This window comes from Staurois parvus, unplaced genomic scaffold (assembly GCF_062004578.1).
Source record: "Staurois parvus isolate SC_StPar_1 unplaced genomic scaffold, SC_StPar_1.0 ptg000009l, whole genome shotgun sequence".
In the NCBI taxonomy this organism is placed as follows: domain Eukaryota; kingdom Metazoa; phylum Chordata; class Amphibia; order Anura; family Ranidae; genus Staurois; species Staurois parvus.
Window position 1 is genome coordinate 10,882,454 of NW_028317805.1, and position 17,738 is coordinate 10,900,191.

General features: G+C 41.7%; 1 protein-coding gene across 2 annotated transcripts in view; it reads left to right on the forward strand.

Annotated features, from left to right (window-relative positions):
* The window catches only part of CUNH10orf90 (chromosome unknown C10orf90 homolog), a 226,362-nt gene that overhangs the window by 80,497 nt on the left and 128,127 nt on the right, over window positions 1-17,738 (forward strand). For both annotated transcript variants that reach the window (XM_089669589.1, XM_089669599.1), the window contains exons 2-3: window positions 9,241-9,311; window positions 11,188-12,091. In XM_089669589.1, the coding sequence (XP_089525715.1) occupies window positions 9,241-9,311; window positions 11,188-12,091 (975 nt within the window). The remainder of the gene's footprint in view (window positions 1-9,240; window positions 9,312-11,187; window positions 12,092-17,738) is intronic.

Sequence of the window (17,738 nt, forward strand, 5' to 3'; positions counted from 1 at the left end):
GGGCACTCAGCATAGAAGGGGGGGGCATGAGCACCAGCAGGGTACCTGAGAAGAGGAGGATTGGGGCTTCTCTGTGCAAAACACAGTAATTTGTTGTCATTTTTTTTATTTTCATGAAATACAATATATGGAAAAACACCACACATTGATTTTTAAGAAGCCCCTAATATTGCAACAATGAGATTGCTTTTATGGTATTAAAAAAAGAAACATTATATTATATTATACTCTGGACATTCAGTTACACGTTGTTATGAACCTGTCTAGGCTATCAAGGGCATACGACTGATACAGTTTTGTGTATAGAACTTCAGAACTTTGTGTTTTCTTGATAAAAATCCAATTACTAGTTATGTGCTGTTGAGGCTGCAGATAAAATCAAAATCTACTTAACTTAAAAAAAAAAAAACTGGAAAACATTGAATCCAGTTAGATACACAACTTCAAAAGCTCCTCACTTCATCATCTTATGTAGGAAATAAAACAGAGGTAATGATGAAAATCATATCTTTTAAATGCCTTGTGCCTTTTGTGCATGCTGCTTTAAAACCATTGCTTTAGAGTTCTAAATTTAATAATGTAATTCCAGCCAAACTTATTTTTTCTACAGTATGGAAAGGTTAAAACCCTTGTCTGGTTTCTATTAATATCTGTGACCCATTGGGGAGATCTGACCTCACTATTTGTCCTGGGGACTGTTGCCATCAGGAGAGAAGGTGGAGAGGAAGCCGTGAGTACAGGAGATAACATTAAATGGAGACATGTTATGGTGAAAACTGTCAGGAAAGGAATTCCCTTCATTTTGGGGATGACCCTTTGCGCATTAACCAGAACTAAAAATAATAGATGTTTAGAGTTCTACTTCAAAAGATGATCTAGTAAATGTCTGATAGACCAGAGACACCTTGCTGTAAACATCCAGTTATTTTAAGCGTAAACTAGAGATTTAATGAAACATCTGAGGTCTACTACAAATATTACAAGGATTTTAGTAAACATGCATGCATATTGCTATATCATAAAGTAATTGAACAATATAGTGCTCAAATCACTAGTAGTGCTTTGAAAAACATATAAACAAACAAAAAACGATTATAAAATATATAAAAAAAATAAAGTCCAGTTTGCTGAATGGAAAAAATGTTTTTAAAACAAAGCTTAAGGGCGCAGTGCGTTCAGTCCCAAGAAACTTTGAAGTAATTTTATAAACACAAAGTTAACTTCTGTAGAGAAAAGAAAACACTCTCAATTGTGTACGAAGATCCAAAACTCTATATTTTATTCTATAAAAAGTGAGGCTCACCAGACAAATTCTTGAAACTTAGCATATCACATGTGACATAATTCACATGAACGCTGTATGTACAGTGAATCTGTAAACTCAGAAAGCCGCTAGGATCTCACCACCTTACTTGGCTACTAGTCAGACATCACTTCTGGTACATCACTTCTGCTACATCACTTCCTATTTATGCCCGTCCACATCTCGACATATTTCGTCTTTACTGACTTCTTCCAAGAGAGGTTGATCTCTTGGAAGAGAGAGTGAAGAAGAAGTTGGTAAAGACGAAACATGTAGGGATGTAAATCGGCGTATACATGAAGTGACATAGTGGAAGTGATGTCAGACTTTTTGGTTTTACTGATTCACAATACATTTAGCAGTCATGTTAATTATGTCATGTGTGATATGCTAAGTTTCAAGAATTTCTCTGGTGAGCCTAATTTTATATGGAATAAAATATAGAGTTTTGGATTTTATTACACTATTAGAAGCATTCTTTTCCTTACATGTCATGAGCCTATTATCTAAAGGGTAACACACAATCTCATTCCAGCTTAAGCTACTTGCTTCCTGGAGTTCATCCCTAACTACACACTAAATTTATGATGGGATGACATCTGCACACCTTAATCGTGCTTAGCTTTATTGATGTAAACACAGACCACACAAGCTCATCCCTCTGTTGCATTTCACCCTTAATGAGCTTTTGCAGTTTGTTTTTACATCACTGGAAAGGTGTGCAGCCACCATCTTTATATATCTGAGCAAAAAAGAGTCTTATTGGCTTAGAGTACTTTTTTCTCCTGCTCCCAGGTCTGTAGTTGAGGCTTATAGAAAACACATAAAAAACAGATATGAGGAGTTTATACCAGTGCTATTTCAAACACATTTAATAATTTAAAACATATGTAATTTGTTTAAAGGGGTGTTTTACTTTTATCTGGAGTTTAGCTATAATGTTGCCCTTTTACCATTTTTTACAATCCAGTAGAGCACCTTGCAATAGTCTTAATGTACAATTACTCAGCAAAGACAATTTTAGACTCTCATCCAAGCATAAACTCATTCCATATGCAAATGATCCCTTACTTCATGTAACTTCCCCTAGAACATCATTATCATCAATAATATGTTAGCAATTTTAAGCTTAATTATTCAGTTGTAATATAATTTACTTATTTAATTCAGAAGAATGCCCTGAAGATCTCATTCTTTATGATTGGCGTGGAAAATCCCTCAAATATTCAGGATCTGAATGTTTAGAGATCAGTCCTTATTCTTTTAACTGTATACTGACCATGAGCACAGTTTTTACAGGCTTTAATTTAAACTTGTCACAAACTTGGGCTAATTATGCTGAAATCCACATGCCTAAGCAGCCTCTGATCCAGATTTCTGGCCAGATATAACTATGCAAATGTTGACTTTTCCTGAATAGTGTACTTGGGCTTCACTACTTGTGCCCCTCCAGGGAGTTCTTATTGGTTCTTTAATTTGATGGGCAGCTGCAGTGATGTGTGTGTGTGTGCGCGTGTGTGTGCGCGCGTGTGTGTGTGTGTGTGCGCGCGCTCCAATGGAAAGCAGGGTAAACTTGTGTGGTGGCTATCACTGAAACAATCTCTGTTTATTCATTTCATTCATCATATGCACTCTAAGCTGCCCAGGTTTGTTCATTTTAAAGAGTAAAATCTTTATGGTTTTCCAATATGTTTGAACATTCCTAAAATAATTTGATCAGACTTCTGTCTTCCAAACAACTGACAATGACATGGAAAGGCCGAATTTAGAACTATAGGTAAAACTTTTTTTTCCATTTTAGATAGAGTAAGGAAGGGTTATAATCCCCTTCAGTTTTTTTTTGTTTTTTTGCCATTTATGTCCCATTCTGGTGATTTACCTTCATTTCCTGTCTCATAGCAAAAATAGAAAGTGAGAGGAAATCCCTGCAAATTAGGGGAATTCATTAGGTCCCCCTAGGTCACCAAAACTAGTGTCCCCATTGGAAGATTTCCCCCTCGATTACTGTTGTGGGGACAACACAAAATGTGGTATTTTATTTTACTTTCACTTGATTATAAGATTAAAGTGTTACTAAACCCTGGACCCTGCATTCACTAAATTTGGTCTCCCACAGTACACAGAGCATTGAAATGAAATTATTTTAGTAAATATAAACTGCTAAATACTTTTTCTCATCAGCACTTAGTGCAGTCTTGTGACTTCCGCTGAGCACTGGTTAAAGCTTGTAGGATGAGTTTTCTTTCTACTTTCTGAGGATGTGAAACCCCCTGACCTCTGTCTGGACAGTGCTGATTGGTCCTGTGCTGAATACATGCACTCTCCCAAGAAAAAAAAACCTCTTTCGCAATACACACTAAACTGAGCATGTGCAGAAGGGCTACTTGTTCAGTCTGTCTTATCAGCGTGGACATTTGAACAAGAGAAGCAGCAGAGAAGTCAGGATCAAACAACGTTTTTACACAATGCAGAGGATTAACCCCTAAGGTTCCACAGTGAGTATAACAAGCACACTTTACTGCATATACAGACTGATTTTACTGTTGTGGGTTTAGTAACACTTTAAACAGGACACATAGCAAGGGCAAATCTCTCTAAGGCACGGGTGGCAAACTGGTGGCCCTCCAGCTGTTGCCAAACTACAAGTCCCATGAGGCATTGCAAGATTGACAGTTACAAGCATGACTCCCAAGGGCAGAGGCATGATGGGACTTGCAGTTTCGCCACAGCTGGAGAGCCGCCAGTTTGACATCCCTGCTCTAATGGGAGCAGATGTAGCAATAAAAACCTGAAATCTCCACTTTGTCCAAAGCAAAAATATATATACATATTTGCCTTTGGTTTATATTTTTTTAAAATAACAGGCATCTAAGACTGAGATTAGGCTGTGAGATTCTCACCAGAATGAAGACTTTTGGCCCACTAATCCTCACAGATCGTATTTATATAAAAGTTGTTGTTGAGTTATGAACCAGCTACTTGCATCCCCCAAAAAAATATAAAACCTCACCTGTTGTTCTACTTCACCCCTCCCATCCCCTTTCCCCTCAAATTGTCCACCCTAGCACAAATTCCCTAAATCCCTCTTCCTAGCACAACACCCTGCAAATTACCCTTGCGAGCACAAATCCTTTTCCCTCCTAGCACACATCCTCCGCTCCTAGCACAACCCCTTCCAATCCCCCATCCTAGCACATATCCTCCTCCTCCTTAAATTTTCCACCCTAGCACAATTCCCCTCCCCCAAGCCCCCTCCTAGCACATCCCCCCCAAATTCTTCCTCCTAACACAAATCCACCCAATCCCCCTCTTCTAGCACAAATCCCCCTCAATCACCTCTCCTAACACAAATCCCCCCCCCCCCCGATCCCCATCCTAGCACACAACCCCCCCCCCCAATCCTCCTTTCCCAGCACCAATTCTCTTCCTTAAATCCATTCATCTAGGAAAATTCCCCCAGATCCCTCCTCTAGCTAAACCCCATCCCCAGCATAAAATCCACCCACCTTACCCAAATCCCCCCCCTTTAATTTTAGCACAAATCCCCCCAATACCTCTCTACTACTTCTAGCACATATCACCACATTCCTTCTCCTAGCACAAATCCCCACCCCCACCATGAATCAAACACTGAACATGTCAGTGTATGAGCTATCCTGTTTCATCTGCTTTGTGGAGGATTGTTTTACTGACAGGAGAGGAGAGCACAGCCTGCACCTCCCGACTCTCTCTCTTCATTTCTCTTTTGCAGGCTTCACTGCTCCAAGCTGCTCTCCCCTTGTCCCATCCGTGAGTGTGGGTAAGAGGGAAGGCACTCAGCTGCCAGGCACAGCGTCCATGGAAAAACAAGTCTGAGTTGGCACAACTGAAATCTGGGGGAGGGCGGTGTAGCCCACCCTAGTACCCCCTAGATCCAAACACGATGGACAGTAGGGAAACCAACAGCCTTGGCTGCACCCTAGGCAGCTGTGCACCCTAGGCGGCTGCCTAATTCACCTAGTTGTAGTCCTGGCCCTGTCTATCACTATCAACTTTGCCATACTCTGCTAAACTGTTAGCGTTTGTTCAGATGGAGGCTGAGACACAACCTACTTGCTGAGCCGCTGTCTACTGCATCTGTCTCTACCTGGAACCTGCACACAGGCAGCTATAGAAGTGGATGCAGACACAGTGGCTGCACGGACACAATCACATGCCAAAACTTGACATATGTGCAGAAGCATGTACATGGAAATGAACCCAGACAGTGTGCATTCGATCTGCGCACTGTAAGAATATCACATTTTGACATGTGATTGTATCTATGCAGCCACTGCCTCTGCATTCATTTCTATTGGCTGCCTGCACATAGCTCCGAGGTGGATGCAGACACAAAAGACAGCAGCTCAGCATGCAGGGTGGGTCTCAGCACCCTTTTAAATGAGCCCTAAAGAGTAGCTGGTTTTGAAATCTGTGCGGTTAAAGGATAATAACTTTAAAGATGCTATTCAAACATTGTTGCACAAGGGTTCCTAAACATTTTAAGTCAAGGGAACAAATAGGAAAATTGTTACTATAGCAGGACCCAAGAACAGAATTAAAGTCAGTCCCTGAGTTACAAACATCCAACTCACATACTTCTTGTACATAAGAACTGAGGTAGTGTGACATCACGTTGGTCCTGGAAACCGCCGGGGAGCCATCTTGCTGCTCATCATATGCTGCCACCTACTGTTCAGCAATCCTATAGCATTGTGTTGCCAGTTAACTCTTCCCTATACTATCCAAAATTTACAAATAATTTTTTGGCTTAAAAAATATACCTGTTCCAACTTACATACAAGTTCAACTTAAAAACAAACCAACAAAACCTAACTTGTTCGTAACCTGGAGACTGTATTACCAAAAAGCCGTACACATTAAAATAACAATGGCCATCTATAAAAAAGGCCAAACAGTAAACATATTTGTTTTTATCCAAATATAATTCTCAAATGAACAATAGTAAAACAGACAAGTGAAAAGTTGAGATAGTGTTAAAAGGACACTAATTATATTTTAAATCAGAGAATAGATTTCTAAGTCTCAGTTCAATGAAAATGCTCATAAATAACAATAGAGGGTGTTGGTGTAGAGGGTGGGAATATTTATTATGTTTTCGTCTTATAGAAATTAATACTATCTATCATAAATGAACGGCAATATTTATAGGATTCCTCTCAGACTGCAGTAGTATATGATATAGAACAGAGATAAATAAAGTGTGCTTAATCACTCGACACCGATTTCACACTTGGGCAAAAAAGGCTTTTATTCACACATTCACGTGGTGACCCATCACAAGCATGTTTGTGACCCAAATTGTTTACCCCACTGTGTGCAGTAATAAGGCAGAGGATTGGCTCATGTCATTATAATTCTCTCACATAATTCCTAGAATGTAAAAGCCTTTACCCAGTTGGTACAGAGAGCAGATGCTACTTCATACAGGATCCCTGTGTCATCAGATATATACTAGTATTGTACTTAGAAAGAGGCTCATCCTCCATAGTCATATTGATGTTTGATGAAAACTCTTAGTAAGAAACCCTTACCAACAATGCTACAGAATTTCTTCGATCAGCTATTATAACTTGATTTGCCTTTCTCCTCAAGTGGCAGAAATGTTGATTCTCGTGCACCTTAAATCTGCATCCTCCCTCCTCTACTAAATGGATTTCAGAAATGAAAGTGATCCTCAAAAAGTGCAACAGACTATTATTATTTGGATAAGTTGGGTGCTAGATAGAAAACAGGATTTAAGGTGCTACTTTCAGGAGGCCTCAAATAGCAATTCCCCCTGACCTCCTAGGACAGGTGTTCTTCTTCATCTAGTCAGGGTCTGGACAAGGGGTGGGTAGGAGGGACGGGAGCGCCTTCCTTCTGTAACAAGGCTAACAGGATTAATGACAGCAGCAGTGATTTTGACAAGAAGGTGACTGCTGGGCGTAGGATCCCCTAAGCTTGCACATCATGAATGAGGGGGGGGGGGGGTGCAGTTTGGCATCTTTGCCCTGAGTAATGGACGATCTTGTCCAGACATTGTTTATAAGCATTATTTTAGGTGATAAAAGGATAGGATCACTTTCTCATCCTGACATGCAGTCAAAAACTAAATCAAACCGTGTATACAGTATTTGGCTGCAGTGAAGCTCCATGTCCTTTCCTGAACTACTGCAGTGTTTACAAGCTTCGGTGTTCAGTACCACCTATAGAGGCAAAACCCAGGTTGCAAAATACGAATGATAGCAGGGCCAGGAAGACTTTTAGTTTGAATGAACTAGCCTGCTACATATTTCGGCTCCCTACCTCTACCATAGAGCAGAAGCATGACTCTGTTGGTAATGAGTGGATTGGTACACATTGAGCCTTATTGTTGACAAATATAGTTGTGTTTAGCTTCAGAGTGCAAAGTTTGGGAGTAATTCAAGATCAATGTTGTCTGAAAAAAATTAGCCCTTAGAGTGACCCTATCGCCAATCTTAGCTCCCTGTGAAATTAATGTAAAATATTTACCTCCCCTGCTGCCTAATGCCACTCCACTGAAGAGGAATTTCTATGCTAGGTTAGGTTTCTTCACTGAAACCAACATCTATTGTTCTTGTGTGTCCCCTCAAGAACTCAATAGCGTCTCCCACTGACTTCCCTTTTACTACAGTGTCCATAATGATGTGGAGGTCGGCTGAAAGGAGATCCACTGAGCACTTATTGGAAGTGTGAATTTCACAAGAGACTTCACAGGGCCATTTGTCTTTAGTTAGTGTTTTGTGGCATATTCTTTACAATCAGGTGTTTTATTTGAGATTGGCTATAGGGGTGCATTAAATATGAAGGTTGATATAGGTCCCTTTCACAAGGACGTTCCAATCAGGTCCGCCTGCTCATTTTATCCAGGTGGACCCAATCGGAACCTCTATTCTCCTCTATAGAGCGGCAGGTGTAAACAGACATATGTCTGTTTACACCCGCCGACATCCAATCTAATCCGATCTGCCAAAAGGAGACGGATGGAGATCTGTTCCCCTTCTGTCCGATGGGATGGGATGGCAGTCAGATGGAAACAGACAGGCAGTCCATTTCCAGCCGACCGCCCATAGAGGACAGCGGGCCGTGTCTGTGTCTGCTCTGCAGCAGCGGAGCGGACACTTACCTGTTATCCGCTTCCTCAGTGGATAGATCCCCTGCTGAGCAAGCGGATCTGCTGATGGGTCCACTCCGTGTAAAAAGGGCCTTGCTAAAACTGGAGAGTGCAAAATCTGGTGCAGCTGTGCATGGTAGCCAATCAGCTTCTGAATTCAGCTTGTTCAATTACGCTTTGACAATAAAACCTGGAAGCTGATTGGTTTCTATGCAGAGTTGCACCAGATTTTGCACACTCCAGCTTTAGTAAATCAACCTCATGGTCTTGTTTAATAGTCATAAACTTAAAGTAGAACATTTTTCCATTTTGGATAGAGTAAGGAGGGTTATAACCCCTGTCAGTTTTTTTTTTGCCATCTGTGTCACCTAGAGGAGATTTCTTTTCACTCCCTGTCCCATAGACAAAACAGGAAGTGAGAGGAAAGCCCTCTAAAGTAAGGGAATCCTGGGGTGTCACCAGAACTAGTGTCTCTATCATAAGATTTCCCATTCATTACTGTTCTGGTGTCAACCCAAAATGTATGATTTTCTTTCACTTTCTATAATGGTAAACAGGACAAATAGAAAGGGTGAATCTCCCCAACAGGGACACAGCAATAAACATTTGACAGGTGTCCTAATCCCTCTCCACTCTATCCACTAAAAAAAAAAAGAAACGGTTTTGCCTTCAGTTACATTTTATATATTGTGCACTGATAAGATCCACATAAAATCTAAACATCCATTAGTAATTATTGATTTTTGTTTTATTTGTTTCTTTTTCTTTTATTTTTCCACAGGTCTACAAGAGTGCAATGTGAACTCTGGAAATGTAAAACAAGAACAGAGCCAAACTGAGTATCATAAAAAGGTAAGGACATTTCTCAGTGGAGATCACACTGGAGCAGTAATACTCCATTAGTCCCCAATCACACCGGTGTGCATTGTCATGCGATTTGATTGTTTCAAATTGCATGCCAAGTTGCATTCTATTGTCCGCAATGGAAGTGGTCAAATCGGTCGCACAGATTTTGAAAGTAGTTCATGCACTACTTTTTGCAAGTTCCGGTGCAACTTGCATAGACATCTATACCTGAAGTCGCACAGATGTTTTTCAAGTTGTACCTGAAGTCGCACTGACATCCGACTTTGAAAATGTGCAAATTCAAGTGAAGTCACACGATTTCAACGTCGGATTCAGTGTGACCGAACACTTAATATATGAACAATGAGCTAGTTAGGTAGACTACATTTGTGAGAAGTACCTGGTGGAGGACTTTTAGAATCGGGACTACACAATTTTCTCTGTACAGGTTTTCCTAAAAACCAGCATTTTCATGTTTGACTGGATTGTAGAGACTCAGAAGCATATCATAAGACCATTTCTTTTGGTTTAGTATCATAAAAAGACAGTGCTAGATCTGTTTACTTGATAGAAATGCATTGACATAATTAAAAGGCTTGTCAGAACAGCCTTAAAGATGTATTAAACCCAAAAGCTAACTTTTATTATATTGCAGCTTACCAATTCTGAAATGTGATGGCTGTATTAGCCTCTTTAAGGCTTTCTTTCTTCTAGTTTTATATGGTGATCCAGTCAGCAAGTTTGTTGTTTTTCAACAGAAAAACTCTCTTGCAGTTACAGGGGTGAAACAGACCATTTTACACTGGCAGGGATGCTTAAAATGATCAGCATGTATTTATTTATTTATGTAAAACCTTTATCCCAAAAGGAAAAGAGACTGCTGTAACTGATTATAAAAGTATTAACTGAAGTTTAGCTACAATTTGTTAATGTATTTAAATCTGGTCAATGCAGAAATTAAAATATTTGGGCACGGAAACTTACCATGTGCATTTAAAGTGTTACTAAACCCACTACAGTAAAGTCTGTATATGCAGTAAAGCATGCTTTTTTATACTCACTGTGAAACCTAAGGGGTTAATCCTCCACATTGTGTAAAAAGGCTGTTTGATCCTGTCTTCTCTGATCCTTCCCTTCTTCTACTGCACCCACTCCATTTGCTGATAGCACAAAGCCCTTGAAGTCAATCTGTACATACTCAGTTTGGTATGTATTGCTAGACAGTTTTTTTTTTCTTGGGAGAGTGCATGTGATCAGCACAGAGCCAATCAGCGCTATCCAGACAGAGGGTGGAGGGTCATGCAGCTTCATAGGACAATCAGGGGGGAATGAAAACTTCTCCTACAAGCTTTAACCAGTGTTCTGCTGGACAATGATAGAAGTCACAAGGCTGCTCTAAGTGCTGATGAGAAAAGGCATTTAGAAGTTTATATTTACTAAAATAATTGCATCTCTGTGTTCTGTGTACTGTGAGAGATCAGATATAGTGAATGCAGGGTCCTGGGTTTAGTAACACTTTAAGACCTCAGAAGTGCAGGCTCATTGGCAAGTCTGTGATACTGGGGAAGGGGTGCCAGAAAACAGATACATACACGAAAAGTGATCCTTTTAAAGAAAGGTTTTTGTGTGTTTTCTCCTATGATATGTGTTTAAATGTAGCCTCATTTTTTCCAGCTTTAAATTAGTAAGGTTTTTAGATCAGTGTGGATATTTTGCCTTGAACAAGAGGTGCAAATCACACAGTATCATTTTCTACAATCCACTCCAAATGAAAAACAATGTATTATACAAAATAAAATTGGAATATTTAAAATTTTTTTGCTGACAAAAAATTATTGGGTGCATAATTCTAAGCTGATTTTTATCTGTCTTCGCTTTTCAGATGATTGATGAGACTGATACTGAAGAAGATAGAAGGCTCGATCCTGCACATTGTATGATCATCAAGCCTAGCATCACTTGCCGGCATATAAATACTAATCTCAATTCGGTTAGCTTTAACAGAACGCTCACGCCACTTCCCATCACATTAAAGCATCGAACCTCTTTGGAAAATACTATACATGGAACAGACCTCTATCCTTCCAGGGAAGAGTGCAGCCTGGCTAAGAAGAAAGGATTTTCTTCTATTACAATTACAGCCAGAAGATATATTGCATCTTTAAGCCATGCTCCAAAGGAAATTACCACTGACCCAGCTTCTTCTCTGTGCAGAAGTAATGACTTATTAATGAAGGCTTCTGTTTCATCAGATGAACATGATCAGCAATGTAGATATTTAAATAGTGAAAAGTATAATACTAGGGCTCCTGAGCCTTGTGGATTTTTTCATTCCCAGGAATTGCCACAGCAGCCCAGTACAACTACTCTCAAATATTTAAACGGCATCCACAAGAGGAATTCAAGATTGTTCATCTCTGGTGTTCATATTAAAGTGGCTCAAACGTTTCCAGGAAGCATTTATTACATAGACAGGTCTTTTTTTCTTCCTCTTGGTCAGGTAGCCAACCCTAGAACATATAAATCAACAATGTCTTTTAAAATACAGCCCAAGCCAGGAAGGCAAACTGGAATTAGGAGATGTGAGACTCCGAAATTACCTGCTTATGCTCTCTGCCGCTATTTCTCAATGCCAGGTACTAAGGGAAATAATAAATGTAAAGCAGATCAAACTCAGTCACCAAAACCAGTCCGTGAAATTCAGTGTACACAGTATAAAGAACATCGAGAGAGTCGAGAGGAACAGCAGAATGCTCATGACCATGAAGCACGACGAGATGTGAAAGGTGAGATTCACAGGATTGTAAATAGTAAAGTGACACTGTATGCACAAAACGAGGGTGCCAACTTGTTAGCTTGACCAGTATTCCTTGACATGGTGGCATTGACGAGGCTCGTTCAAGTCAAACCGGGACTTTTAATTTTACAGGTATAAAAAGGGATGCTAGTGGGGCTCCGGCGCCGTATTCCGGAATCCGCTGCCATCCGTGCAGCAGCGGATCTCAGTGGAGCAGCGGAGGGCCCTGGTATCATCCCGGATACCTGGGAGGTAGAATCCGGGCGATATTTCCGCCCTTCGTGGCGGCGGACGTTCGCGGCCTGGTGCGGCCGCGTGGGCCGGGGCTCCGGCACCTCCTATCCGCATCCGCTGCCATCCGGGCTGTGGGGGATCACCCGAGGAAGTCTGCAGCGTCCTCTGTTTCACAGAGGCTGAGAGAGGGACGTCGCTGAGTGTTGCTGCTCCCCGCGGCGGCGGCGACGTTTGCGGCCTACGCCATCTGCCAGAGGCCTCCTTTCACCTGGACACAGTGAGTGGGGGGTACAGGCGGCATCCTGTCATTATGATCTCCCCACAGTGATTTGGGAAGTGGGCCTCACATTAATAACCCCAGAGCCCATCTCCTTCTCTGTCTGTGGCCCTTGCTGGGCTCAGAGGCCTACTGGGGCCTTGATACTGCCCCGGGGGGTGTCTCCCTGCGGGGCCCTGAGCTCAGAATCGGAGGTCCTCTGCTTCCTGCTTCCCACCCATCCCTCCTGTGTCCTGAGCTGGGATCTGATGCTATCATCCTCCCCCAGAGTAAAATTTTTGCTGGTTGCTGTGACTTATGTTCTATCTACCCTTTCAAGGCTTGCTGAATATTTTTACAATATAATGTTATTGCAGATGGGTTTGACAGCATCCATGTAACTACAACCCTGAACCTATTTTGGGCGCTATAGGTCCCCTGGGGTTATAATCTCCACTCACTTTCCAATTTTCAGTTGATCACCCCCGGGAGATTCTTTTGTATGCCGTCCACCAAGAAAAAAAAGGGACAAGCTCAGACGTCCCTCACGACATACCTCCTTAAGGCTCACGAGATTTGCAGCATGTCTCCAGTCAATGCAGAGCAAGCATCCCTGTCCGATCCCTCACGGGATACCACCGTTCCCTTATCGGCCTTGGTCAGCGAAAATACACAGCAACTCACAAAAGGGGACTTGGAGTCCTGCTTGGAATCTATGTACGCCAAACTAGCCGCCAAATTTCAATCAGAATTGCATAAAAGCACCAATGTTCTCTCTCAGGAAATAGCCACGCTGGGCTCTAGGACAGACCGCTTGGAAACCAAACACGATGAACTTAGCCTGGCCTATGGTGAACTTTCCAGAGAGCATGATCATTTACAAACGGCCTTTTCACAACTGCAGGCGCAGGTTGAGGATCTTGATAATCGCAATCGCAGGAATAATCTGCGAATCAGGGGAATCCCGGAGTCTATGTCGGATCTTTCATTAATTATAATCAAGTTATTCAAGTCACTCCTTCCAGATCGTGACCCTGGATCTTTTGCTTGTGACCGTATCCACAGAGCCCTACGCCCTAAACCTCCTGCTGACAAGCCGCCTAGGGATATTGTCTTGTGCATGAAGGATTTTCTGACCAAGGAAAAAATACTCAGAGCTGCTCGCAATACTCCAACGATCTCCTTTGAGGGCTCGGTTTTACAAATCTATCCTGATGTTTCCCCGGCCACGTTGGAGAGGCGTAGAAAAATGAAAGAAGTTACAACTGCCCTGTTCTCTGCTCGTATCCGCTACAAGTGGGGCTTCCCTTTTAAGCTGATAGTTCCACATAATGGGAGCACATATATCGCTACATCCCCTCCCGAAGGTAGAGCAATCTTGGCCAAATTAGGCTTGGCGGATGCCCCATCACCTCAACGCCCACCCTCCACCCCTCGTATCTCTCCCATTTGGCATACCCCTTCCCCACGGAGGGATAGAAGGAGAGTCAGACAAGAACCGGGTTGACAGGCCCATTCTCATTTGCCTAATACTCATTGTCTTGATAATCTATGGTCTGGTCTATTGTTTTTTATGACTTTACTAAGATTTGGGACACAGGGATTTTGCTCTCTATTTCTCACATTGTCAGGTTGTATATTTCTGTGGTTGCTGCTGTGATATTTTTACAATACTGAATATTTTGTATGCCTTGCATTGATAACTGGACGAGTTAAGGTATGACAAGGGTCATTGGACCCTCCTAATTGCGCCCATTAATTCATGGTTGTACTACTCTTTGACACGTTACCCCACCCTGCCTCCTGACATGGCCGGAGGTGTCGCCGCCCGATTGCGGGGTGGCAGCTCTGTTTTCCATGTTCTAAGGAGACAGGGTTTGGGCCCATGTGGCCCCTTAATGTTTGACCTTTTTGTTTTATCAGGTATGACGACTTTTCTGCCTGATCCATGTTCTTCAGTTACCCTTTCAAATATAGAAGATATTAAAGCTTTTTCTCCATTGTTTTTCGTTTTCTCTTCTCTCAAAACTTTAGTGTATGAGGATGGTATTGTGTCGGTCTGTGGACATCACGACCCCTATGTTGGGGTCTGGAGGTCCCCTAGGCTGGATCTGCCACTTGTATGTCTGTCTGATGCAGACCTGCGGGTTTCTATGTCTAATCAAACAACTTTAGGGGATATCTTTGTAATGTGTACTTTTATGATGATAGTAGCAAGCTCTGTTTATTATGGCAATTCAATGTATTTCGCATAATGTCCAGGGTTTCAATTCGCCAAATAAGCGAAAAACAGCCTTTCTTCAATATAAAAGATTAGGAGCAAAAATCATCTTATTACAGGAAACGCATTTTGCAGCCGCAAAACACCCGACCTTTTTTCATAGATCCTATAGGCAGGGGTATTATACCCTACATTCCTCCAAGAGTAGGGGAGTGGCCATTTTTCTACATAACTCATTTCCCTTTGAGGTTCAACATGTGTATCGTGATCCAGACAGTAGGTTTATTATTCTTAAGGGCACCCTTTCAGGTCGAGAACTTACAATTGCTAATGTCTATGCACCAAATTCGGCACAGGCTACTTTTTTTTTTTAATTTTTTGGTGCACTGGATAAATTTTTGTCCCCCCATCTATTGGTGGGTGGGGATTTTAATCTGGTGGCAAATCCTCTTCTGGACCGTAGTTCCGCCTCGCACACTTCCCAAGCTTTCCCAAAATCCCTTACTAAGAAACTAGATGCCCTCCAGTTGGTGGATGCTTGGAGAGCGCACAACACGGGAGCCAGGGATTACACATTTTATTCCCACCCACATGACTCTTATGCTAGACTAGACTATATCTTTTGTACCCCTATATTGCTAGCTAATTCTAGGATAGCTAGTATTCATTTGAGCCCCTGGTCGGATCACAGTATTATGGCCTTATCTATCACGTTTGTGGGATTGGCACCTACTCCCTTTTCGTGGAGACTCAATGATTCTATGCTAACTGATACTGACTCTCGGCAGGAGGTGGTTACATCTCTTAAGGAATACTTTCAATCTAATTCAACCCCTGATATTTCCCCAGCCACACTCTGGGTAGCTCACAAGGCGGTCCTACGGGGCCGACTTATCTCTATGGCTTCGGCCAGAAATAAAAAACGTTGGCAGCAGATACTACTTTTAACCCGAGAATTAGAAGCACACTATAGAAGCCATGTAGCTGATCCATCTTTACTCAATAAACAGCTATTGTCCCAAAAGCGCTTGGAACTAAATGCCCTACTTTCCCAAAAAACTGAAAAGGCCCTCCGCTGGTTGAAGGCCTCGTTCCTCTTACATAGCAACTCAGCATCTACCATGTTTGCAAGGAAATTGAACCATTCTTTGCGCCCGCCACATGTGTATAAATTGCGTACTAATTCAGGTGCTATCTCATCTTTACCTCAGGAAGTTTTGGGTATTTTTGAAAATTTTTATTCTAAACTATTGGCTTCTCCACAGTCGGATTCTGTTTCTCTATCAGATTCATGGCTAGATTCTATACCCCTTCCTGCTCTCACACCTTCTCAGATTGCCTCTCTTAATGCCCCATGTACCTTAGAGGAAATAACATGTGCAATGGGAACGCTGAAACGCTCTACTGCGCCGGGTCCTGATGGATTTACTGCTGGCTATTATAAACATTTTACCTCTATATTGGCTCCATACTTGATAACACTATTTAATGATGTTTTACAGGGGGGTAAGTTCCCCGAGGAGATGTTGTTAGCTAACATGTCTTTAATACCCAAGCCACAGAAAGACCACTGTCTGCCACAAAACTATAGACCAATCTCAGTAATGAATAACGATCTGAAGATATTTAGCCGCATTTTGGCGAACAGGTTGGCTCCTATTATCTCCTCTTTGGTATCTCCAGACCAGTCGGGTTTTATTCCCGACAGATTTATTACTGATAACATTCGTCTCACTCTAAACGTTATTCAAGATGCCAATTTACATTCCAAAGAGGTTCTGTTGATGAGTTTAGACATAAACAAGGCCTTTGACAGTGTTCTTTGGCCCTACTTGTTCTCTTTGCTACAGAAAATGGGCTTCAGTGATGGGTTTTTGGCAGGCATACATGCCCTATACGACTCTCCTAAAACAAGAATAAGGCTTCCTGGCTGTAACTCTGACTTTTTTACATTGGGTAGAGGTACCCGTCAGGGTTGTCCTCTTTCACCCCTTTTGTTTGCGCTGGTGTTGGAACCTTTGGCATTGGCGATCAAATCACATTCGGATATTTCTGGCTATTCGTTATTAGTTTCACATTTTAAGTTGAGCATGTATGCTGATGATGTTATGCTTTTTATTACTAACCCGTTGACTTCTTTGCCTAATTTGTGTGTCGTATTGAATGATTTTGCTAAAGTGTCAGGTCTCACTGTTAATTTTACCAAATCGGTAATTATGCCTGTTAATGTTCCTGACTCCCTAAGTGCATCTCTCCGTAGTTCTTTTCCATTTCGCTGGGTCAAGGACAGGATATCCTATTTGGGGATTAATCTTGCTCCCAGATACTCGGATATGTTTGCGGCTAATTATCCACCATGTGTATCACGTCTCTCTACTCTACTGAAGATTTGGCACGGTTATCATATCTCCTTTCTGGGTAGAGTCACGGCGGTTAAAATGAATATTTTGCCCAAACTGCTTTATCTTTTTAGAGCACTTCCAGTTCCGGTTTCAAAAACGTTTTTGGATCATTTTCAGCGGATTATTAACAATTCTATTTGGGGAAATAAGCATCCACGTTTTGCCTCATCCATTTTGTATCGTTCACAACGGACGGGAGGTCTTGGTCTTCCTAACTTTTGGCTATATTACCTCTCGGCTCGTTTTGCGCAATTATCACAATGGGCTACTATTAACTCTCAAATCCCGTGGATCAAGTTTGAGTCTCAGTCGATACGTCCTTTTTATTTACCGGGAATTTTATGGTCTAAAATCTCCCCCCGATCGCTTACTTTTCATAACTCTATAGTGACCCACTCACTGACACTTTGGTCCAAATACAAGGCTAAGCTGAGTTTAGTCTCTCATATTCCCCCAGGTGTTTCATTTTTTGGTGATCCTACTTTTGTTGTAGCCTTTTCTTCCCCTCACATGTTTCGTTGGT